This window comes from Nannobrachium achirus (assembly GCF_963921795.1).
Source record: "Nannobrachium achirus genome assembly, chromosome: 6".
Lineage (NCBI taxonomy): Eukaryota > Metazoa > Chordata > Actinopteri > Myctophiformes > Myctophidae > Nannobrachium > Nannobrachium achirus.
Window position 1 is genome coordinate 17,303,207 of NC_137815.1, and position 24,952 is coordinate 17,328,158.

Consider the following 24,952-nt stretch of genomic DNA (forward strand, 5'->3'; position numbering starts at 1 on the left):
GTTTGGCCAGTCCTGTCGAATATTCGACTATTCGAATACTTTGAGGTCGAATAATTCGAATACTAAAAATCACTATTCGTGAATGCCCTACTGTACAGTCAAAAATGACAAAGCCTGTGAATTCCCTAGGTAGATTTAGTATGGCCAGCACTTCAGACACAGAATGTCAGTTAGTGCAGTACAAGGCTCACAGACTGCTACATTATCCTGACACCATGTCTTGATGATGTACAGTACCATAGGTCTCTAGCATGTTACATTCAATACATAATTGGAGCTTTAAAATCGTTACTGTCCAATAACATCTTTAAATATAGTTTGTAAGTAATCTTTACCTTCGTTTGATAGTTCTGCACGCCATATGAGTGCTGTAAAAGCAGTACAACCGCAGATGATGTTGACAGTATAGCATGGCAGCAAAAACGCTTTGCACACTGATGCCCATGCCACTGAAAGAGTTGGTATCAGTTTATAAATTATAACTAATTATATAAAAAAAAAAAAAACAGTAAACAAACTCGATTCAATTGAAAAACAATTGCAGCCAAACAGAAATCTGGGAGTTGGCGTGCAAGAGATGCGTGTTCATTTTAATTGTCATCTTTTAGGTTTTTGTGCGAATAAAACAGACTCAGTGTGCAATGGGCGTCAATCTTCAAGGTTCTTATAAACAACAATAAAATCGCTCTCTAGCACAATATTGCTTTTATTTAAACAGTTATCAACACGTGCACTGACTGAGAACGTTGTCAAATATGTACAAGAATATAAAAAAAAGGAATACAAAACCAGAAGAAAAGAATAAAGTCTAGCTCCGTGGTGGCTAGGGACTGTGATGTCATTATGAGGGTTATGACATCACTACAGTCAGTGGGGGGGATGGATTCATCAGTTCATGATACTTTTAGCTGTTGTTCTCCTCCAGGTGGCGCTAATGATCAATCAGTCCATCCCTCCAATATCATGCTGTTTGTAGGACTGTGACACCTGCAATCCTGTGGAATGAACACCAGCGCAGTTAGATACCTGTATGATGAAGTATCAAAAAGTTGAAATATGGAAATACGAGGTTTCTGCCAAACAGTAATTATCTACAGTATTTGTATACACAGTATAGAGCAGGGTTCCCCAAATAGTTTTCCCCAAGGTCCGAATTATGTTTAGGGTACCAAGCAGAGGGCCACAACATTGCAGGGGGCCATGGTGGCGTTTCCGCTACTCCAGCAACAGTTCAGATATCGTCACTGTCGGGCAGAAACATCGCCTGGCGATGCGAGGCGTTGTGTGCTTGTAGATCGGCTGTTTTCACTAGTTTAGTGAATTTTTTAGATGATAAATACAAAACGAACGGTTTTGGACATACAAGGTTTCCACCCAACAATGACGATATGCTAGTGTTGTTGCTGCTCTTATACTACCATTATTACTGGGGTTGGTGGGGGCCAGACAGTAGCTCCCCGCGGGCAGCAAATGGCCCGCGGGCCGCCTATTGGGGAACCCTGGTATAGAGCATACAGTAAAAAAGAAAAAAAAAAAGATCTTTAATGTTTGGAAAACAATACTCACATGAATGGCTTTTGTTTTGTTAGGTACCATATGACTATATTATTTTATTATTGACAAAATCATATACAAATCAAAATCTTTATGAAAGCACTAAAGATGAATCCAGAATGCCATCCAGGAAGGGTTATCATCAGAGGCTGTGTATTAGCAGACAGGACTCGCTACAAACCAGGTGTTTCACCGGGATGCGTTGCGTTTAGCTAGCAGGACGCAGCAGACTAGCAGTGCACACAAGGCAGGCAGGGGAGACAGACCGTTTACACATTATGTAGCCAGCTAGCATGCTAACGTCAGCTAGTGATATTATTAGCGTTATTTTGGTGGGGTTTCAGAAAGCTCATTGGCACTCAACGTGGTTAGCAGCGTGAACGCGCATCGTGCACACAGCACTGTGTGAGACGCGGGACATAAGTGGGCGGTCCCCGGACGAAACACCTGGTTCTTAAGGAGTCCCGTAAGCACACGCCCACATGACACCTGCACCAGTGGTTCTCAACCTTTTCAAGCCGTGACCCCCATTAATGATCCTATTTGAACTGGGGACCCCCCCCCCCCCACCCTGACAAGCACAAGGAATGTGTAGGAGTTGAGGCATTACATTTAGTTTGACTCCGTTTTACAGATACATGTTATTTCTGCCTCTTTCTTATATTATTTGTCAATGTTTGACCAGTTTTTATGTTTGTTCATTACTTTTGATGCAGTAATGGTCTTTTTTTTTTAGGTATTAAAATGTCTTACAAGTCCTTGGATTGTCATCTGGGGACCCCCGAAAATCGCCCAGACCCACAGGTTGAGAACCACTGACCCACTCTCAACCGAAGCACACAGGACCCAGACAACACAACACAACACAACACAACGTGGAGAAGCATCATACCTGCAACGTGCCAAACACACACCAAGGTATAAAACCCCACACAAGCCCAGGGAGGAGCCAGGCAGGAGCAGAGGAGCAGGAGGGGAGCAGAGGAGGCACAGCAGGAGGAGATGAAACTAGAGCCACAGCAGGAGAGACGCTAGCACTCAGGGAGAGACGCTAGCACCCAGGGAGAGACGCTAGCACTCAGGGAGAGACGCTAGCACTCAGGGAGACACGCTAGCACCCAGGGGAGAGACGCTAGCACCCAGGGAGAGACGCTAGCACCCAGGGAGAGATGCTAGCACCCAGGGAGAGACGCTAGCACCCAGGGAGAGACGCTAGCACCCAGGGAGAGACGCTAGCACCCAGGGAGAGACGCTAGCACCCAGGGAGAGACGCTAGCACCCAGGGAGAGATGCTAGCACCCAGGGAGAGACGCTAGCACCCAGGGAGAGACGCTAGCACCCAGGGAGAGATGCTAGCACCCAGGGAGAGACGCTAGCACCCAGGGGAGAGACGCTAGCACCCAGGGAGAGACGCTAGCACCCAGGGAGAGACGCTAGCACCCAGGGAGAGACGCTAGCACCCAGGGGAGAGACGCTATTACCCAGGGAGAGACGCTAGCACCCAGGGAGAGACGCTAGCACCCAGGGAGAGATGCTGCACCCAACCATGCAGCCCTGACACGGGTTCAATTAGCCAGTAGCTATGCCCCTCCCCTAAAAGCTTTTGTCCAATGCTAGCTACCTTGGCAAGCAGGAAGTTATTCTAAGCTAGCATTGGACAAAAGCTTTTTGGGAGGGGCATAGCTACTGGCTAATTGGCTAATTAAGACGCCATTTAGGCCTGAACGCAAATCTGTGTCACTTTAGATTTGAACCACTTTAACCATTATTTAACGCTTTAACTATTAAAACAGATATACAAGCTCACAGCAATCAGCCATTTTTTAACCATCGTGAACATTTTGTGCAAGTCTTTGAATATTTTTGACACGATTCCATAAATGTCTTCTAAATCCTTCTTCCAAATCGGTGGTTCTCAAACTTTTTCATGTCAAGGACCCCCAGAATTACATGTATTTGGCTGAGGACCCCCACCTCAAAACATGTTGTTCCAAGGACCCCCCAGAAGCAAATATTTGAGTTACAAATGTTAGCTTTTAAAAGGGTATATATTCAAAGACCTTTTCAAAAATAGCAGATCTACAAGCTTGCGGTGAGCTTGTAGATCTGCTATTTTTCAATAGTTAAAGCATTAAATAAGTCTAGGCCTAAATGGGTTAAACACTGGATTGGGCCCGGTCGCTACACTAGTGGGCATGGACAGATAATTCACTATGTTCTGCTTTTTCTTTTTTTTTTAAATCAAATACCTTGTTAGCAATATTCTTATATTTACTGTATTGTGACAATACACCAGTTTTCGTCTTAATTTGCGATGCGTTTATTTGGTTGATTTTGTGCTAAATGTGTGTGTTACATCTATGTTCCTGTATTGGCAAATATTCTACAGTAATTATGATGCTAATATATGGGATGTTATTTTACTTTCATTTCATTTCTTGGCAATGAATGATGAAGCTGATGCAGTGTCTTGATTGTGAATAGGGCTTAAAGGGGAAGACCACCCATTTTCAATATTGACTTCAATTGCCAGAACTTTACCTTTTAATATTGTTATTTAACCCTGGCTGCAAGCAGGTTAAAGTTAAAGTTAAAGTTAAATTAATTGCAAGATTCTTCACTTTCTGATAATAAATAAAAGATGTGGTCTAGGATTGGGGCTGCATGTGTTGGTTGGTGCAGCCTGCAGGCTGGGCTCAGACGAGGCAGCAGAGCGTTAGATTAGTGCAGCTCTACTGCAGCTTGGTGGCGTGACGTCCTTACCTGCCCCGAGACCCAGCTCTGCCCGGCCCTTCAGCCCTACTGCTCCTGTCCCGGCGCCGCCCAGGCCCTCTGGCGGGTAGGCGGGCCTCTCGCCCCGGTAGGGCTTGGGCCTGAACGGGTAGTCTTTGTCTTTACCTTTGGAGCCTTTGGGCCGCCCCGCCGCCTTCTTCTTTGACTTGCTGTCGCCCTTCACTCCCAGCAGGGGATGAACCTCTGCACAGACAAATCACACAACAACACAAACGTGAAGTACCAATTAATTTCCAAAACTTTTCCAGAATATTTAACCCAATTTCCAGGACTATATAACAATAATTCAGCTCAATAACGAGTCGCTTACTCCTATGCGCAAAGCCCAAAGACAGTGGTTCTCAAACTTTTCAGGCCGTGACCCCCGAAATAATCATATTTGAACTGGGGACCCCGGCAGCCTGACGAGCACTAAGAGTTGAGGAATTTTGACACAGTTTCATGGTGAAAATTGTGAAAATAGCAGATCTACATGCTCACAACGCCTCGCGTTGCGAGGCGTTGTGAGCATGTAGATCTGCTATTTTCACAATTTCTACCTCTAATATTTGACAATTTGGCCAATGTTTAATTTGTCATTTCAGAGGTATTAACAAAATGAATAACCAAAGAAAATGCATAGCTATTTTTTCCAGGACCTTCCAGGACCCTTGATCAATTCCAAAACTTTTCCAGTACAGGAAAAATATTTTTCTAATTTCAAAATATTTCCAGGAATTTCATGACCGTGGGAACCCTGCCTTTGGTATTTTGCTTCAATAGTGCTACATTCCAGGGCTTGTCCTATTGTCTGGGACAAGTAATAGATCCTTCCGGACGAGTTCAGTAAAAAGTAAAACTTGTCCGTCGGAGAAGTGGCTCTTGGTTTCACTTTTACGGTGACGTTCCTAGAAGCTTTGTAGGGAGTGGAGGGGGCAAGGGCGTTTTGTGCCCGGACAAGTGAATGGGAAATGTAATTGACCAAAGGACAAGTGCTTCAAAAAGTTAATGTCAAGCCCTCCATTTACACACCATTTTATAAAAAAGCACAGGTGTACATTTTATTGTCCCCTTGAGGAAATGTGTCCTCGTCATTTGACCCATCCTAACTGCTCTTGCTGCATTGAGCAGCCAGCGTGCACGCCGTGCAGCGCCCAGGGATCAACTCCACTTCTGATGCCAGTACCTTGGTCAAGGGCACTGGCAGGACTATGTACTATGTACCCACTATGCATGTGTTTTGGGGTGGCAGACCTTGCTGTTCACTACTTGCGCCCACAGAACATGCCAGGCATTTATGCCCAACCTTACTGGAGAACTGCCAAAGAGTGAGCAGCCATGATGGAACCGTTGCACCTTTGTGATATCGAGATGCACAGTAGGCACCATGCCGTTAACAGGGGTTACATTTATTTTTGTCCCCCCGTTGCCACCGCCCCACTTGAAAAGCGTCTTTGTACCGTTGATGCCATAACATAGTATTCTGTTGCACACCCAACAGAAACAGGAACCTGAATGGCTTTCCTGTGTCAAACGTTTCATCCAGCCAACCACAGCTAAAAATCCACCCATGTTAAAACAAGGTGGGGATGCTATAGGCTACTGCAGTTAGTTAGTTGCATAGAGTCTGGTCACCTCCATTTGTTTTTGACTGTGCTAAGCACGTCCGAAACGAGCCTTCATTCACAACTAAACGAACTGCTCCATATTGTCGCTGACTGAACCACCACACGTGGGTAATGTTATGAGAGAAACACTGCCCACGTAGTGGACAAACCTCCGCCTAGTACAGCCATGAGCACCAATCATGATACGCTGCATCGGTCCCAAATGAAACACTGCCCCGACCCCCCCCCCCCCCCCCGAATCTCTGATTTGCAAACATAACAAGTGTTCCGTTGCTTATTTTAATGCAAGAGAAAGAGAACATAAGCAACCGTTTATTGTCAATTACTGCTGCCTTCCCTGTAAACACATATTTAGATAGCGTACCTGCTGTTTACATGGTGTATAACTCCAGTGACTTCCATTATTCCTGTGATTTCATCTTTTGGACACTGCTATCCATACAGAGCGAATTCCATAACTTCACCGTTAAAATCCGTAGTACTTTGAGTCACAAAGTGACACATTATGAGCTTGCACATCTGCACGTCATGCACACAACACAGCCACACACCAGGGCTAAAAGCTAAGCTAGCTGAGGCTAACGCTTGGACCTTGACTTTGTGTGAATGGTGTCAAGTTACAGCAGCTGCAGCTGTGAGCAGCGCATCTTCACACAGTCACATAGATGTTTTAAAATAATTCGCTGGGGAGGGATGCATTGTAATTTGGAGATCACTTGACTTGACTAGCAAGTATTATGCTGCATTTTGACGATTTCGGTCATGTTATTAACATCGCGGCCATGGCTACACCCCCCACTCCCTTTAATATTTTTTTTTGCAAATCTCCATTGATCTCATAAATAGCCCCTAGGGACTCCTCAGGACGGAAATCCGTCCCCAGGACGGAGAACTTTAACCCCTGCGTTAAGGTGGTAAAAAATAGGACTGAAAACTATCCTCAAGACTGGTTAAAGTATTTTGTATCCTGAAGTAAGTCATGTTGGCTTTATGGCAGGGCACCAAGAATTTGGCACATGTAGTTGAAACCATAACGGGAGACCAAATTTAGACATTTTGTACAGGGTGCGATTGAGCCATTTTACCCACCAAATGTCCAACCTCAATATATAATATGTAAATTTTCACCGGGTGCATGTGCTAAGTTAGCAACGTTTCCATCATCCTTAGGCCCTCAAAAAATGCAATGGAATTAGTTTGCACTTGTTGGTGCTCTGGTCTTTTTTTTTTTTTTTTTAACTTATCCTTTTATCCCACAATTTTGCTACCCAGTTTCACCCAGCCACTCCTTCTATGCATGAGGAGTCCAAGTTGCTTCTTTTCACCTGACAGGAGAGATTCCCCGGCTTACCGTCACTGGGAACACCCTGCAGCTCGATGGTGGTGGTCCGGGCCTTCTTCTTGGTGGGGCCTTCAGAGGAGGGCTGTCTCTTCTTGTCTCCGCCCCCAGAGCCGTCCTCCCCGGTGCCCGCCTGGGCGGAGGCGTCGGGCGGGGGTCCGAAGGGGTTCTCCTCGGGGTCCTCCACCTCTGGGGCGATGGGCAGGTACAGTAGGGCCTTGTAGTCCTCCAGCTCCTCGTCACTACACACACACACACACACACACACACACACACACACACACACACACACACACACACACACACACACACACACACACACACACACACACACACACACACACACACACACACACACACACACACACACAGCTTTACACCATTGTTTCTCAACCTTTATTCTGCATGGGCACACTTTTCATGTCCCAAGAATCCATGGGCACACCAACATAATACGGGGGTGTAAATATCATCACTGTCGGGAAGAAACCTTGTATCTCCAAGTTTCAAACTTGTACGTTTCTTCGCAAAGTAAAGCCCTGCTTCATCAGACAAGGCTGTCGCACAACAGTAGTGAAAACAGCAGATCTACAAGCACACAACGCCTCGCACCGCGAGGCGTTGTGTGCTTGTAGATCGGCTGTTTTCACTAGTTTAAATAATTTTTAAAATGATTAATACAATACTGGCTTTCAAGCTGTTTCAAGGGGCACACTTGACCCTTCTCAGGGGCACACCAAAGGTCCCCAGGCACAGTGGTTGAGAAACACTGCTTTACACTGCAAACCTGTACCACAGTGGTTCTCAATGTGAGGTACGGGTCTCCCACGGGTAGGGTTGCCACCTTTCAGAAATTGAAATAAGGAACACCTCTTCCGGGCACGCGGTGTGTGCGTTCTGTGCGTTCCGTGCGCGTGGCACAGCCGCCGGCCGGCGAAGAAATGCAGTCCCAAACCCATGAAATGCATAGAATAGTTATAACTATAACACACAACATGATATAACCTATATTGTATTTTTGCTATGTTTGATTTGTTCTTTTCTTATTTAAATAAAAAATGAGAACTTCCCCATAGGGGTGCTGTAACACCTGCAGCATCCCTAGTTCCCATGCTGTTCCCATGCTCCTGCACAGTGACCACTGTGCCAAAAAATCACATTCACTTTGTCTTTCAGCAGTGTGCTGTGGAGATGCGTGGAAGCAAAGAAAGTCATCACAGTTTGATTTGATCATTGCTTTAGTCAATTATGAAGGGATTTTAAAAATTAAAACGTCTCCATGTTGCTTGGGAAGACTACTTCGCAGAGAAACCTTTGCATCGCGATTTCGGTTTGAAAACGATTAACCATGGAGCACTAATTCTTTTCTGCTTTTAAAGCGTGCGGTGTGCATCTGCCTGGTGGAAGGAGGAAGTTCAGTGATCACTGACTGTAACTAGGTAACGGTGATTGACAGCGACATGCAGCGCATTATGCAGACAGGGGCCGGGCAGCCCGGGCAGAGAGGAGAGGAGAGGACGAGGCAGAGCGCAGAGCGCAGCGACTGCGAGCCTCTCTCTCCTTTTGCTGTCTTTTCCTGTGTTTTATTTCATTCATTATTGTTAAATGCTGTGTTGAGGTGTGTGTGACAGGCCTTTATGGGGCATTTGGTTAAATACGGAACAAACCATGTTCCGTATTGGTTCAATACGGAACGCATCTTTTAATTGTCCAATACGGAACGATTCCGTATTATACGGTACGGGTGGCAACCCTACCCACGGGTCCTTGAGGGGCGTTCCATGGGAACCCCAGCAAAGGTTGTCATCAAAATATATTTTTTTAACAACACAAAATATGTATGGGGACCTTAGAACAAAATACATTCTTGTGGGGGTCAGAATGTTAGGGAGAAGATAAAACGCATATGCATGTAAGAAAAGACATGAGAACATAAGAAGAGTGGATTTAGTGACTAAATCAACCATGTTGTAAATAAACCTACCTGCTACAAGCTACTATGGGGTCAACAGTAAATAAATTACCTGCTACAGAAAGCTACTATGGGGTCAACAGTAAATAAATTACCTGCTACAGAAAGCTACTATGGGGTCAACAGAGTAAATAAATTACCTGCTACAGAAAGCTACTATGGGGTCAACAGAGTAAATAAATTACCTGCTACAGAAAGCTACTATGGGGTCAACAGAGTAAATAAATTACCTGCTACAGAAAGCTACTATGGGGTCAACAGTAAATAAATTACCTGCTACAGAAAGCTACTATGGGGTCAACAGAGTAAATAAATTACCTGCTACAGAAAGCTACTATGGGTTCAACAGTAAATAAATTACCTGCTACAGAAAGCTACTATGGGGTCAACAGTAAATAAATTACCTGCTACAGAAAGCTACTATGGGTTCAACAGTAAATAAATTACCTGCTACAGAAAGCTACTATGGGGTCAACAGTAAATAAATTACCTGCTACAGAAAGCTACTATGGGGTCAACAGTAAATAAATTACCTGCTACAGAAAGCTACTATGGGGTCAACAGTAAATACATTACCTGCTACAGAAAGCTACTATGGGGTCAACAGAGTAAATAAATTACCTGCTACAGAAAGCTACTATGGGTTCAACAGAGTAAATAAATTACCTGCTACAGAAAGCTACTATGGGGTCAACAGAGTAAATAAATTACCTGCTACAGAAAGCTACTATGGGGTCAACAGAGTAAATAAATTACCTGCTACAGAAAGCTACTATGGGTTCAACAGTAAATAAATTACCTGCTACAGAAAGCTACTATGGGGTCAACAGAGTAAATAAATTACCTGCTACAGAAAGCTACTATGGGTTCAACAGTAAATAAATTACCTGCTACAGAAAGCTACTATGGGGTCAACAGTAAATAAATTACCTGCTACAGAAAGCTACTATGGGTTCAACAGAGTAAATAAATTACCTGCTACAGAAAGCTACTATGGGGTCAACAGTAAATAAATTACCTGCTACAGAAAGCTACTATGGGGTCAACAGTAAATAAATTACCTGCTACAGAAAGCTACTATGGGGTCAACAGTAAATAAATTACCTGCTACAGAAAGCTACTATGGGGTCAACAGAGTAAATAAATTACCTGCTACAGAAAGCTACTATGGAGTCAACAGAGTAAATAAATTACCTGCTACAGAAAGCTACTATGGGGTCAACAGTAAATAAATTACCTGCTACAGAAAGCTACTATGGAGTCAACAGAGTAAATAAATTACCTGCTACAGAAAGCTACTATGGGTTCAACAGTAAATAAATTACCTGCTACAGAAAGCTACTATGGGGTCAACAGAGTAAATAAATTACCTGCTACAGAAAGCTACTATGGGGTCAACAGTAAATAAATTACCTGCTACAGAAAGCTACTATGGGGTCAACAGAGTAAATAAATTACCTGCTACAGAAAGCTACTATGGGGTCAACAGTAAATAAATTACCTGCTACAGAAAGCTACTATGGGGTCAACAGAGTAAATAAATTACCTGCTACAGAAAGCTACTATGGGTTCAACAGAGTAAATAAATTACCTGCTACAGAAAGCTACTATGGGGTCCACCGTGGTCACATCGACCACCTCATCCTCCTCAGCGTCTGCACCTGAAGGACACATCAAGGACATTATGATCAATGAGAATTCTGCTTTGTCAACTAAGATCTGTCATTCTCAACCTGTGGGCCGGGGCTGCTGAACATTAACCCATTTAGGCCTAGAATTATTGAATACTTTAGCTATTGAAAAATAGCAGATCTACAAGCTCACAGCGCGGCACCGAGTGCCGCGCTGCGAGCTTGTAGATCTGCTATTTTTGAAAAGCGTGAATATTTGTGCAAATCTTTGAATATATGTATTTTTAAAGCGAACATTTGTACTCAAAATTTTGCTTCTGGGTGGTCCCTGGAACGAAGAGATGGGGGTCCGTGGCCAAATACATATACATTTGGGGGTCCTTGACATGGAAAGGTTTCAGAACCACTGACATAGTAGCCTCTCAAGAACAGACTAACTGAGCTCCAGTTAAGTGAAAAGTACCTTTTCTTTCACGATGGCTAGCCAGATTGCTGACATAGAAACATAGGTTTTTCCCAAAAAAACTTAGGATTCAAAAGACACTAATAGAATCGGGTAAAAATTCAAATGTTCACGATTTATCAAAAATAGCAGATCTACAAGCTCACAGCGCGGCACTCGGTGCCGCGCTGTGAGCTTGTATATCTGCTATTTTTTTATAGTTAAAGCATAAAATAATAATACACAATAATGTGTACCCGTTCTGAATGGGTATAAAGGAATATATGTAAAAGAATCCTTGAAAAATTTGTTTTCATTGTGATGCTGTTAAACATGAATAAAGTATTCTACGTCAGTTTGATTGCTCCAGGCCACAACACCATGGTTTACCCATCATTAAAATAAACAACAAGGAGACTTCATTCCAAGACCTGCATAAAGAACCACATTACTGTAAGATGTATATTTGGCACGGACTCCCATCTATTGATCTGGGACCCCCATAAACAATTTGGGTTCTAGCAGATCTACAAGCTCTCACCATGTCATGTTGCAACGCGCCGTGAGCTTTTAGATCGGCCATTTCCAATTCGCCAATGCATATTTGGTTAACAGTGGTTAAACTGATTTTGATGCACAAGCTGTGTCCCCACGTTGAGAACCACTGATGTACATAATGTATATAAAACATGGTGTGGCTTACCTGTCTGCTCTGGTTCGCTCTTGTCCTCGTCCTCGATATCGAACTCCGACTCCCGCTCCTCGTACTCCACGTTTTCATCCAGCTCTTTGAAGTCTGGGGCGAAAGCGCTCCAGTTTTCCTACAAACACAACATTTTACATTTTCCAATCCTCTACCTAAATCAAATGTTGTTGCATCTCGTTTGAAGGACATCAACAATCTCACACAACTGAAGACACAAAAATATATATTCTAATTGAAAGAAAGAGGCCGTGAATCAGAGCCGAAGTTGACCAGAAAGAGAACAGAGTCTTCTTTCAAATGAACCGTGGACATGAACGCAAAAAGAACCGTGTGCCTTTTCTGTTGCTCTACTTCTTGGTCATCTTGAAGAGGACCGAGTACAGTTTGATTATAGCTGAAAGTGGTCAAGTAGAATATCACTCAAATATTAACCCATTTAGAACGGGTCGGGTACACATTATTGTGTATCATTATTTTATGCTTTAACTATTGAAAAATAGCAGATATACAAGCTCACAGCGCGGCACCGAGTGCCGCGCTGCGAGCTTGTAGATCTGCTATTTTTGAAAAATCGTGAAAATTTAAATTTTGACCCGATTCTATAAGTGTCTTATTGAAAAACCTATGTTTCTATGTCAGCAATCTGGCTTAGCCATCGTCAAAGAAAAGGTCCTTTTCACTTAACTGGAGCTCAGTTAGTCTGTGCTTGAGAGATTACTATGTCAGTGGTTCTCAAACCTTTTCATGTGAAGGACCCCCAAAATTATATTTATTTGGCCACGGACCCCCATCTCAAAATATTTAGTTCCAGGGACCACCCAGAAGCAAAATTTTAGTTACAAACATTCGCTTTGAAAATACATAGTCAAAGATTTGCACACATTTTCACGACTTTTTCAAAAATAGCAGATCTACAAGCTCGCAGCGCGGCACTCGGTGCCGCGCTGTGAGCTTGTATATCTGCTATTTTTCACTGGTTAAAGCAGTCAATAATTCTAGGCCTAAATGGGTAAAAAAAAACGGAATTCTATTATTCTTATTTATCCATCTCGCAGTCAGTCCACTTACCACTTGGTTCTGAGCCCAAATGGACACCACCCCGCTAGAGATGGACGCTATGATGGGACGCACTGGATGCCACTGTGGAAAGAAGAAAGCTTACATAAATGAATATATCTTCACCAGGGAATAAACACTGTACAACTCCAACTAGTACTATATGTACACCAAGCCTGTGTGACTAGGGATGGGACGAGAATCGTTATTATTGTTTATCGTGATATTAACACTCACGATAATTGTGGAGATTTAGATTTATCGTGAAATCGTCCTCCGTCATGCACTGGGATCAATTCACCTTTGATTGCCCAAGCTGCATATCCAGTATCACTTAAACCCTCTATAATTGGTCAAGCGGACCTGGTCAAGCGGACCTTCTTTTTTCACTCTCTACCAAATCTCTTTGCCAAACAAATAGCAATAGCCGACCTTGTAGATCTGCTATTTTTTGGCAACTGTTCCGCCCCAGGATAATGGATGTTGGGGATATTTTGATTATCACGATAATATCATAAATCGCAATTTCTAGTACCATCAGTGTGCGGGTCACCATTGCTGTTCGCCAATGTTGACCGTTTCACCCATGCAGCTTTTAGACTTTTAATCCAGGTGTGCAATAGTTTTGTACTGACCCACAAGTATTGAAGAAATCGAAACGATCCATCTCACACATTTCCATGCTCTCCGAGTCTCCACTAGAGAAATGCGACGGAGGCGTTTCCAAACCGCACGTAGGGTATACTCACAGCGACGTCGAGGAGCAGCTCTCCTCTGGTTCCGTGGAGGATTTTCACCAGGTTGCCGATGCTCTTCTCCCAGATGTAGAGGGCGTGCTGCCTGGCTGAACCCGCCACGATGTACTCCCCGTCCCCCGAAAAACAGCACCGCTTCCACGGTGTCCTGCAGGACGGGGGGACAGGGAGGACAGGGACAGGGAGGACAGGGAACAGGGGGACACAGAGTGAGGAGAGCAAAAAAAAAAAAGATGAGAATTCCAGTCAGTGCAGCCTAGCCCTGCTGTTGGGCCATATGACCAATCTGACTTGTCCTGATGACTATAGGCTAATGTTGGGAGATCAGTCGCTGCACTGTTAAATCAGGTGCTCCCTCTTAACTCATGGGATGCCCACGAGGTGTCTACACGCCAATCTCTTTGATGTCTCTGGAGGCCCACGACGCGTTGACGTGTTTACTGTATTTACAGTATTAACTTTAAATCTCACCGTTAGGTTGGGGCTACGCATGGATGTAGCCCATTAGCCGCTAGTCGCTTCGAGTCAACGCTGAGAGCATCGCACGGCCGTTTTTCTCCATATACTCCAATGCATTTCCCCATCTTTAACACCCTTTATCTCTGATGTTTGTTTTATGGCTAAAACTGTGGCGGGGTGCGGCAAAATGTAAAAATTTTGATCGGCAATGAACAGTTATGATCAACACTGGTCCATACAGAAAGTTACACAACAACATCCTGTCTGCGCTCATGTGACCAAGTGACGTCATGACGCATGCATTGACGCAGCAGGGCCGGATTCAATACAATGGTGGTGGGCCTGGGCAGCGAGAGGGGATAAATGGGGCAATCCAGGGGCACCCGATGTGTTAAGCCTCTATCAGAGTCCAGGGTGAAGAGGTATTCACTTCACCGCGGTGTAGTTTTCTAGCTATCATCTAGAAATACATAACAAAGCCTAGGTGATAGCTAGGAAACTACAACGGGTTGAAGTGAATAGCTCTTCACCCTGGACTCTGATAGAGGCTTTACGGTATCACAGTTAAAGGTGGTGTCAGACAAGTGATTGTGTTGATTAGTCATAGAACTAATCATTCTATGGCAATGATTACATCACCTTTTTAACCAAAAACCTTTTTGTTTTAACCAAAGACATGTCACTTACAGCACCAAGATCAGCTATTTAAAGGCCCGCTGACACGCCCCGAAATTATAATAGTATGTCACGTGGTCTCTCTGAAAACGGTCTGAAATAGTCTGAAACTCATGTCACAGTGTAATCTGCCCCTCGCTCCCCGACAACAGCTGACCAGTACAGTAAGTAGTCTAAGTACAGTCAAATAATTTGATTGGCTTATAATTGCGAATTGATGACTTTTTAAAGTGACAGTACCCCTTTAGGTGACAGTTACCCCTTTAAGAAATAGCTGATCTAGAATATTCACCCCAGAAAGGGGACACTATGGTTGATGTGGGAAAAGGTTCTGCTGCTACAGTACCTGTTGACCAGGTCTTGGAGTTTCTGCATGGGTTCAGGTTCTCCGTCTCTGCCGCAGGTCAGGATCTCCCTGCCGTCATAAACCCTGATGATTCTGTCTGCTGTGTTGATGAGGAAACAGCTGACAGACACAGAGAACAGATGAGGCCATGCTTAATCACTTGAACCCTATATACGCTTGTATATTATATATAGCACACATTTATAGCACAAACATGTGTTGCCATCTAGTTGTACGGCTGTATTGCCTTCCCCTGTGACTGTGAGACCCTAGGCATGGATTGTCGAAGGATGTTAGATTGACATCCGTGACATATCGAATCTCCCAGAGGTTGCTTGTTTTGGTAGAACCGCACACTGATATTGGGAGTTGTTTTTGTACATGATGTGTAGACTATGGCAGCTATTTCAGCATTGTTAAAATGACATGCCAAACATTTTTGTTGTGTTTAACTGAGATGTACCGTGTCACGGTCACCTTGGTTTAAAAGCCTCGACTAACTTGTATTGTAACTCAACTGCGCCACTCGGTGGCTGTAGGAGGCAAGCAGACGGTCACTTTTTGACTAGGTACATGTAGATTATCTTTGAAATTGGTCATTTTAAAATGACCTTTTGGATGATTAAACTGGCAACAGATTATTTTGACAGAAACATGAGTATGGACTACTGAATATGCTATCATAAATTCTAAGTTTATGATGCATAAGTTCTAATTTTGAACCAGTTCAGAGTATTTCCACTGAAATTGGTTCAGAATGAGAACCCTAAAAGTTGGTTTGGTACTGGGACACAAAGATTTCTTTTTTTTTTTTTTTGTCTTGCCCTGGACTGGGAAACAAAGTGGATGTGTTGGAAGGTGCAGATGCCATGTAAACTATTGCAAAAGCAAGCAAAACTCATCAACTATGAAGTAACATGATCTGCACCTGGCTCAATGATAACACTCTCAATTCACATTGGTAAAACTGAATGTATCCTCTTTGGATCTAGTCAGAAACTCAGCAAAGTCAAGCAGCATCTAGGATCTCCTTTTAGTTGACCGTGTACCAGTGATTTGTACTGTCATGAAACTGTACTTTTTCAATTGCAAACTGCTAATAAACTCTTCAATCAATCAATCAATCAATCATTAAAAAAAGAAAACTAAAGGGAAACTGAAACAGAAACTGTCAATTGAATTTCCCCTGTGAAATGGACACTTTGACGTTCATATTCAACACATTGCTGGCCAGGCCTGGAATCCTTCACGTGTCACTCACCTGCCCTTGCGTGCAAACTCGATGGACTTGATAGCCGTGGTGTTACTGGTCCCTGTGGTCACTCTGAAGGAGGCCACCAGCTCCTGTGTGTGTATGTTCAACACCAGGATCTACACACAGCAGAACAACACCACAACAACAACATGAGATGAGACAGGTCCAGGGGGTTTTGTGAAAACCTTATGTATTCAGGCGTTAACCCATTTAGGCCTAGAATTATTGAATGCTTTAACTATTGAAAAATAGCAGATATACAAGCTCACAGCGCTGTGAGCTTGTAGATCTGCTATTTTTGGAGAAAAAAAAAAGTTGTGAAAATGTGTGCAAATCTTTGAATATACAGTATGTATGTATTTTTAAAGCGAACGTTTGTAACTCAAATTTTGCTTCTGGGGGTGGTCCCTGGAACTAGATATTTTGAGATGGGGGTCCGTGGCCAAATAAATCAGTTTGGGGGTCCTTCACATGAAAAGGTTTGAGAACCACTGACATAGTAGTCTCTCAAGAACAGACTAACTGAGCTCCGGTTAAGTGACGATGGATGGCCAGATTGCTGACATAGAAACATAGTTTTTCTTTTTTTTTTTCAAACCTTAGAAGGATTCAAAAGACACTTATAGAATCGGGTAAAAATTCTAATTTTCACGGTTTTTCAAAAATAGCAGATCTACAAGCTCGCAGCGCGGCACTCGCGCTGTGATGTTGTATATCTGCTATTTTTTAATAGTTACAGCATAAAATAATCCATGCTTCATTTTATAGAAGTATCTTCTGAGGTTCTGTTGTATTCTATTGCTATTCTGGCCAATGCAAATGCTTTTTAGTTTGGAGATCACTTAACTAGCATTTTTGACGACTTTGTCATTCATGCCACGGCCTCCCCTTATTATGTGTATATATATATATATATATATATATATATATATATATATATATATATATGTATGTCACGTTTTTTTTGCGTCTCAGAGAATTAGAGAAACGGAGCGCTTGCCGTGCCGCACAGGGCGGAACAAGCGGTCGCCACAACAACGTCCTCCAGGCGGAGCCACTCGATTGTCCACGACATTGCAAGCGGCGCGAAGGCCAGCGGAAGAGCGGGCCAGGGCCGCGCGGCCGGCGGAGCGCCGCGCGAGTTACGAAGCCGTGGTGAATGCAATCGTTATATTTATGCCCAGGCCGTAAGGCCTGGGCAAGCCCACGATAAACGCCCTGTCCAAGTGACTACAATGGAGCTAATGGCTAAGCTAGGCTAGGCTAGGCTAGGCTAGGCTAGTAAATAAAGAAAGAGAGTCGCAAACGAGTGACGTCAGCGCCTTCACTATTGAATGGCTGTGTCGCCATCTGGTGGTGATTAGTGTGTGGTGAACTACAAAACGAGCGCTCTTACCACAGTCTCCCTGAGTTACCCAGTTACCCTGTAACATATATATATATGGTATATTCCTTTTTTGCAGATCTGCACTGATCTCAGAAACAGCCACTATGGAATCCTCAAGTCTGAAATCAGTCCCCAGGACTGAGAACTTTAACCCCTGCGTATTGCAAAATACACTCACCGGCCACATTATTAGGTACACTTATCAAACTGCTCTCCATGACAAATTTCAAATCTGCTCAATCGCATGGCAGCAACTCAATGCATTTATGAACGTACACATGGTCAAGAGTAGATGATCTGCTGCAGGTCAAACTGAGCATCAGAATGGGGATGGAAGGTTAATGTATTTAAATGACTTTGAACGTGACATGGTTGTTGGTGCCAAACGGGCTGGTATTTCAGAAACTGCTGATCTACTGGGATTTTAACACTAAACCATCTCTAGGGTTTACAGAGAAAAGGTCTTAAAAAGAGGAAATATCCAGCGAAGGGCAGTTCTGTGGGAGAAAATGCTTTGTTGATGCCAGAGAGGTCAGAGGAGAATGTCCAGACTAGGTCGAGCTGACAACAGTCACTCAAATAAGGGTAAGTATATACGACTGTACAAACAAATTAAGATGTTTTTCTTTTCATGCAGAAGCAGATTGTATAAGAATAAAGGCCCATTCCCACTGGGCCAGATAACAGATAAAGAAATCTCTTTCTCCAGATATTTTTACATTCAAAGTGTATGGTAGATACAGATAAAAAAAATAGATGCCACAGATAAAAGTATCTGTGGCAAATATCTGTGGTAGATATTTTTGAGCGGTGGTCACACCGTCTCCATAGCGTGGCCGTATGTGTATCCGTCCGTGTGTGTCTGTCTGTCTGTCTGTGTGTCTGTAGCCTGAAGTACCTTTTTTGACCACACATGTTAAGGGAGGGGCGCTGTTGTTCAGGCCACTGAGGCCAGGCACACTCACACACATTCACATTCACACTCACATTCACGCCCGCACACACACACACACACACACACACACACACACACACACACACACACACACACACACACACACACACACACACACACACACACACACACACACACACACACACACACACACACACACACACACACACACACACACACACACACACACACACACACACACACACACAGCCTCCACCGCTCAGTTCACACGAGTGTGATTTTTGTATCTGTATCTACCATCCACTTTGAATGGAAAAATATCTGGAGAAGGAGATTTCTTTTATCTGTTATCTGGCCCAGTGGGAATGGGCCTTTATAAATATAAAAACAGAATACTAGTTAAAACACAGCCCTCACCTTTCCCTTGGCGTTGCCGGTGTAGATGTACTCGCCGCGCCGGTCGAAGGCCGCCACCACGTTGAGGTCCGAGTCGTCGTCCACGGGAAGCACCACGTGTTTGGAGTCCGATAACGTCAACAGAACCGGAGCAGACTTCATGGGACACACCAGAACCTTGTCTCTAAAACACACAATTCTGATTTAGTATTCCAATGCATCAATCCACCCTCCACCTTTAGCCCATTTACGCCTAGAATTATTGCATGCTTTAACCAGTGAAAAATAGAAAAGTCACGAAAATGTGTGCAAATCTTTGAATATATGTATTTTCATACGTTTGTAACTCAAATTTTGCTTCTGGGTTGTCCCTGGAACTAAATGTTTTGAGATCATTTTGGGGGGTCCTTCACATGAAAAGGTTTGAGAACCACTGACCATAGTAGTCTCTCAAGAACAGACTAACTGAGCTCCAGTTAAGTGAAAAGGACCTTTTCTTTGACGATGGCTGGCCAGATTGCTGACATAGAAACATAGGTTTTTCAAAAAACCTTAGAAGGATTCAAAAGACACTTATAGAATCGGGTCAAAATTCTAATATTTCACGATTTTTCAAAAATAGCAGAACTACAAGCTCGCTGTGAGCTTGTATATCTGCTATTCTTCAATAGTTAAAGCATTCAATAATTCTAGGCCTAAATTTAAACACTTTCAAGCTGGCACTACTATTTTGGACATGTCACTTTGTATATAGAATAGACCCCACTTTGAGATCAAATAGATGTTCCAAACACTCACAGGTGACGGGGGTGGTACTGCAGTTTGAGGATGGGCGAGGGGAAGCGGAACCTCTGGTCACAGTCCCCCGTCAGGACGTCCCACTGGGAGACAATGTTGTCTGTTGACGCACTCACCAGCTTGTGACCGTCTCGACTCCAACTGCAAGCACACAGAGACAAAAACACTTGACGGTATAACCTCGCGTCACCAGGCTTTCTCGGAGGAAAGCCTGGTGTTCGTTTACAACGGCCGTTTGATCCGCTCTAGGCGGAAACCACAAGCAGAAGAAGCGGCGTCGCTTTGTTTTGGTTCCCCCCGTTTGTTTCCCCAAAGCGGGTCGCTATGAGTTGGGACTAAAAGATGCATATACCAAACACATTTTCCAAAAGCAAAACTACGCTGCATCAAGGGGTTTATTAGGTAGGCCCTAAAAGTATGTCCTTGAGGGCAGGAGAATTATTTTGGGTTAAAACTGAATCCGGTTTGGAGGCACGGTGGCGCAGTCAGTAGTGCTGTCGCCTCACAGCTAGAAGGTCCTGGGTTCAATTCCCGCCGGGGGACACTGTGGGTGCTGGGGGCGTGTTCCCTCCTCCGCGTCATCAGTGCCCACACCCTAGGTGGGGTTGGCAAAAGGGCCTTTCTGTGTGGAGTTTGCATGTTCTCCCCGTGTCTCCTAGGGTAGATACCCTCACAAAAACATGCAGTAATCCTGGTCTCTATAAAGCCTCCCCCTGGCCAGCCGGGGCGCCTGATGGAGGGGAATGGAACTGGTTGGAATAACGTGTTCCTTCCACGCGCTACGTCCAACCGGGGAAGCTCCCCCTGTCAGGTGATAAGAAGCGGCCTGCTCACTCCTCATGCATTGAAGGAAGCATGAGCTCAGTTCGGGGCCCTCCCCAGGTTGGCAGAGGGAGAGTAGAGCCCAGGATCACAGCTTAGGCAATTGGCACCGGGTGAAAAAATGGGTTACAAAAATCGTGGGATAAAAATTTTAAAGGAAAAAAGAAAAAAACTGAATCCGGTTTGATCTTTACGGCCAAATTGTGGTCCTTTGAGGACTACAACATGACATGGTTTCCGCTCCCGACTGGATCAAACCCAGAAATGAGAAGCGATCCCAGGCTACAAGGTATAAGACAGCGGTTAATCAGAGACCTGGATTTAGAATCACACCAAGAAAACAGTAGGAAATGGGTGAGCGTGTTGTAAGTGTAAGGTTAGGGTCAGATCACACCAGACTTTGTTTCTGTCTGCGTCTTTTTGCAGTGGTTCCCAAAGAAACAGAGCCGTTGGTAGAATTGCACGGCTGTGCACGTGTTACGCACACCTAAAACCTAAAAAACTACTTTGGTGACATCGAGGCAGGGACCTGAAAGTGTGTGACAGGTATCTGGCCCGCAAGCTGCATTGTAGACAGCAAAAAAAGGCTCTTGTGCGCAACCTGCATTTTTCAGCCTGCAACCAAAGTTGGGAGCGTGTCGATATCTCAACATAACGTTTGTTTGTTTGTTACGTCCCAGTATTTGACATGGGTGAATGTTAACCTGGTGAAAAGCTAACCAGCCAACGCTGGTGAATGTTAACCTCTATGCCTAGACCTAATCCAAACTCTAACCCTAACCTCAGTAACCCTGACGCTGGTGAGTAGCTAACCTGCCGACTCCCGTAGTCGAAAATAATGACACATAGAAATAGCGGGATTTCACCACCAAAGTCTGTTGCACCCAAACCATGCCCATAACCTAAACAAAAGGTCTAATACATTACCATAAAGAGCAGACAGGATGGATATGTGCGCTGATGATTTTAGCGATGCCTCGCGTGAGGAAGTCCCAGATGACGATGCGGCCGTCGTTGCACCCCACCGCCAGCAGGGTGCCCCAGCGGTTGAAGGTACACGTGAGCGCCATGCTGATACAGTCCAGGGTGCCATCTGCCTCCTGAAAACACACACACACACACAGTGACACACTAGACTGTGACACAGACTACACTTTATAGACAAAATTGTGTGCACATCTCAAGCCTATATTCAGGCCAGGTGCTGGACATCAAGGTATCAGATAATGGAAGGAGAAGAACGCCCGCACACTGTTTATATGCTCCAAAAACTTACTTTTATTATAGGCAACTGCACAGACTACACTTTAGCCATAAATTCTGGGGGAGCCCGGGATCGAACTGGGAACCCTCTGTGTTCTATAGCATCAAAACACACAATACAACATCTCACTTGTACTAGTATTAATAAAGAGATTTGCATACCTCTGGATAGTTTTGCCCGAATGACTCTGTAAACAAAACAAAGGAAGAAAAGGAATCACAGTTTGTTTACAGACAGAGTATATAAAGCAGCATTTACCACACACCGTATGAGTGAGCCTCTGGCCAAAAATAACAGATCTACAAGCAGCCTTTTTTGTGAGCTAGCTTGTAGATCTGTATTTTTTCACGGGTCACACCGTCATACGACTCAACATAAAGCAGTGGTGTGAAAAGTACTCACATCCTTTACTTAAGTAAAAGTATCAATATTGCAATGTGGAAATACTCCATTACAAGTAAAAGTCCGGAATTCAAAATTGACTTGAGTAAAAGTACAAAAGTATTGGTATCAAAATGTACTTTAAAGTACCAAGAGTAAAAGTACTCATTATGCAGAATGTCCCATTTCATGTTTTAAAATGTATAAAAATATATTGAAGATGGCAGATCTACAAGCTCACAATGCGTCCCATGCTGCCCATCGCCAGCTTGTAGATCTGCTATTTTCAAATTACCAAAATATAATATAGGCCTGAAGTGGTTAATGTATGTTTTGTAATAATAATAAATCAATCTACAAAGTAACAAATACCCATAGGTTTCCGGTGTAAATAAGCCGAAAAGCTTACTAGGATCTCCTTTTAGTTGACCTTGTACCAGTGAACTGTATGGTCATGAAACTGTACCTTTTCCTATGCAAACTGACAAAGTCTTCAATCAATCTTCAAACCTAAAACATTTACTTAAATACATCTGCTACTTACTTTCCACCACTGGTATAAATCAGTGGTTCTCAACCTTTTCAGGCTGCGACCCCCCAAATAATCATATTTTAACTGGGGACCCCACCCTGACGAGCACTAAGAGTTGAGGCATGTTGCGAGGCGTTGTGAGCATGTAGATCTGATATTTTCACAATTTCTGCCTCTAATATTTAACAATTTGGCCAATGTTTAATTTGTCATTGATTTTAAGAGGTATAAAAAAGTCCTTAAATTGTCACTTTAGAAATGTGCAGGTACCCTCTATACACTTAAACTTTATGTTGGTTTGTTTACTGTTGAGTGGGAAAACAATGTTGCACATTAAGTTAATCATCTGGGGACCCCCAAAATAATTTGGGGACCCCTCCTGGGGGTCCCGACCCACAGGTTGAAGACCCCTGGTATAAAAGGCAAAGCCATTCATACTAATGTAACGTTTCTACTTGTATCTCTAAGGTTACATCATGTTGATCATCATTATGTAACTACAGTACACTACTATTGCACAGATAAATACCAGAATAAATACACTTTACAGTCATTAAGACATTAAATAATAATTTATTTGACTAATGGAATACCAGTGCCATGCTAGGCTAGGCTAACAGGCTATTCTCGTTGCAGCAGCTAAACGGATCTCGTCAAGTTTCCAGACTTAAATAAATAAGAACAACACAAATATAATGTTTTTACCGAGCAGTTCTAAGTTCATCGTGCAGAGATTAAAGGTCCAAACAGGGTGAAAGCAGCGCTGTGTTGTTTTGAATGGCGTCAGTCCTGTCAGTCAACAGTTAGCCAAACGTTAGCCTCTGATGCTAACATAACAACAGCGCGACACTGGCGCCTAGCGTGATACGAAGGACCCCAAACAGAGTGGACTCACACATGCCTGAATAGAAATGCATTCTTTGTTTAATACTACCTGTTTATTAACAACTAGTTGTTTTACATTTGATTTTATATTATTGTTTATTTTTAATTGTACTGTAAGAATTTCAAATAAAGTGAATTATAGTTAAATCCAGTGGTGGAAAGTAACTAAGTACATTTATACTTTGGGGTATTTGTTCTTTACTTGAGTATTTCCAATACTTTTACTTCTACTCCACTACATCTTGGATCCAAATGTTGTACTTTTACTCCATTACTATTATTTGAAAACTTTACTTTAGTTACTAGTTGCTTTGTAGATTTCGATTATTATTACAAAACAAAATCATACATTAACCACTTCAGCCCTATATACATTTTGGCCATTTGAAAATAGCTGATCTACAATCTCACAATGTGTCGCAATGTGACACATTGTGATCTTGTAGAGCTGATATTGCCCATAAAGTTTTATACATTTGAAAACTTGTGAAGCGACTGTAGGTCGCAGTTTACTATCGGAACCGTCACAGCTTGACCGTATCTGTCCGTCCTTCCGGACAGGTAACGCCTGACTTTAGCCGCTTTCCAATCCGAGGGGTTCGCACTTTTAAGTGCGCATTTGAAGGGCTATGACGTCACTGGGCCGCACCAAATAGCGTATCTACAAGCTCACAATGCGTTGCGTTGCGACGCATTGTGAGCTTGTAGATCTGTGACCAGTGACGTCATAGCCCTTGAAACGCGCACTTCAAAGTGTGAATCCCTCGGATTGGAAAGCGGCTATGTGGTTCCCCTCAATCCCCTGACACATCACTGTGGCCTGATTATGGATCCCACTGGGAAAGATGGATGGAAACGGCATAGAGCGCTCGTTTTCACAGTTATTGTCCACGACATTGCAAGCGACGCGAATAGAAGGCCAGCAGACCTTGGTCCTGCTCTTCGCGCCCGAGCGCCGCAAGCCGTGGTGAATGCAATCGT

General features: G+C 43.6%; 1 protein-coding gene across 2 annotated transcripts; it reads right to left on the reverse strand.

Moving 5' to 3' along the window:
• Positions 1-727: 727 nt before the first annotated feature.
• Positions 728-23,918, reverse strand: rbbp5 (retinoblastoma binding protein 5). Of its 2 annotated transcripts, none has more exons than XM_080727541.1 (14): positions 23,792-23,918; positions 22,335-22,360; positions 21,837-22,009; positions 20,088-20,228; positions 19,311-19,473; positions 16,597-16,706; positions 15,336-15,455; positions 13,850-14,003; positions 13,113-13,184; positions 12,042-12,159; positions 10,857-10,926; positions 7,306-7,535; positions 4,453-4,530; positions 728-995 (listed from the first exon to the last, which is right to left on the reverse strand). In XM_080727541.1, the coding sequence occupies exons 1-14, from the start codon at positions 23,808-23,810 to the stop codon at positions 943-945; spliced, it is 1,527 nt and encodes a 508-aa protein (XP_080583667.1). In that variant the 5' UTR covers positions 23,811-23,918; the 3' UTR covers positions 728-942. The 2 variants fall into 2 exon arrangements, with proteins under 2 accessions (XP_080583667.1, XP_080583666.1); XM_080727540.1 differs by having other exon boundaries at positions 4,318-4,530.
• Between the last annotated feature and the right edge of the window lie 1,034 nt (positions 23,919-24,952).

Excerpts from the sequence above, each read along its gene's own strand:
- rbbp5 (XM_080727540.1), bottom strand. Across the intron at positions 19,474-20,087 it reads CAGTACCACCCCCGTCACCT|AGACAAGGTTCTGGTGTGTC; the intron begins GTGAGTGTTTGG and ends TGTGTGTTTTAG. Across the intron at positions 7,536-10,856 it reads ATAGTAGCTTTCTGTAGCAG|TGACGAGGAGCTGGAGGACT; the intron begins GTAATTTATTTA and ends GTGTGTGTGTAG.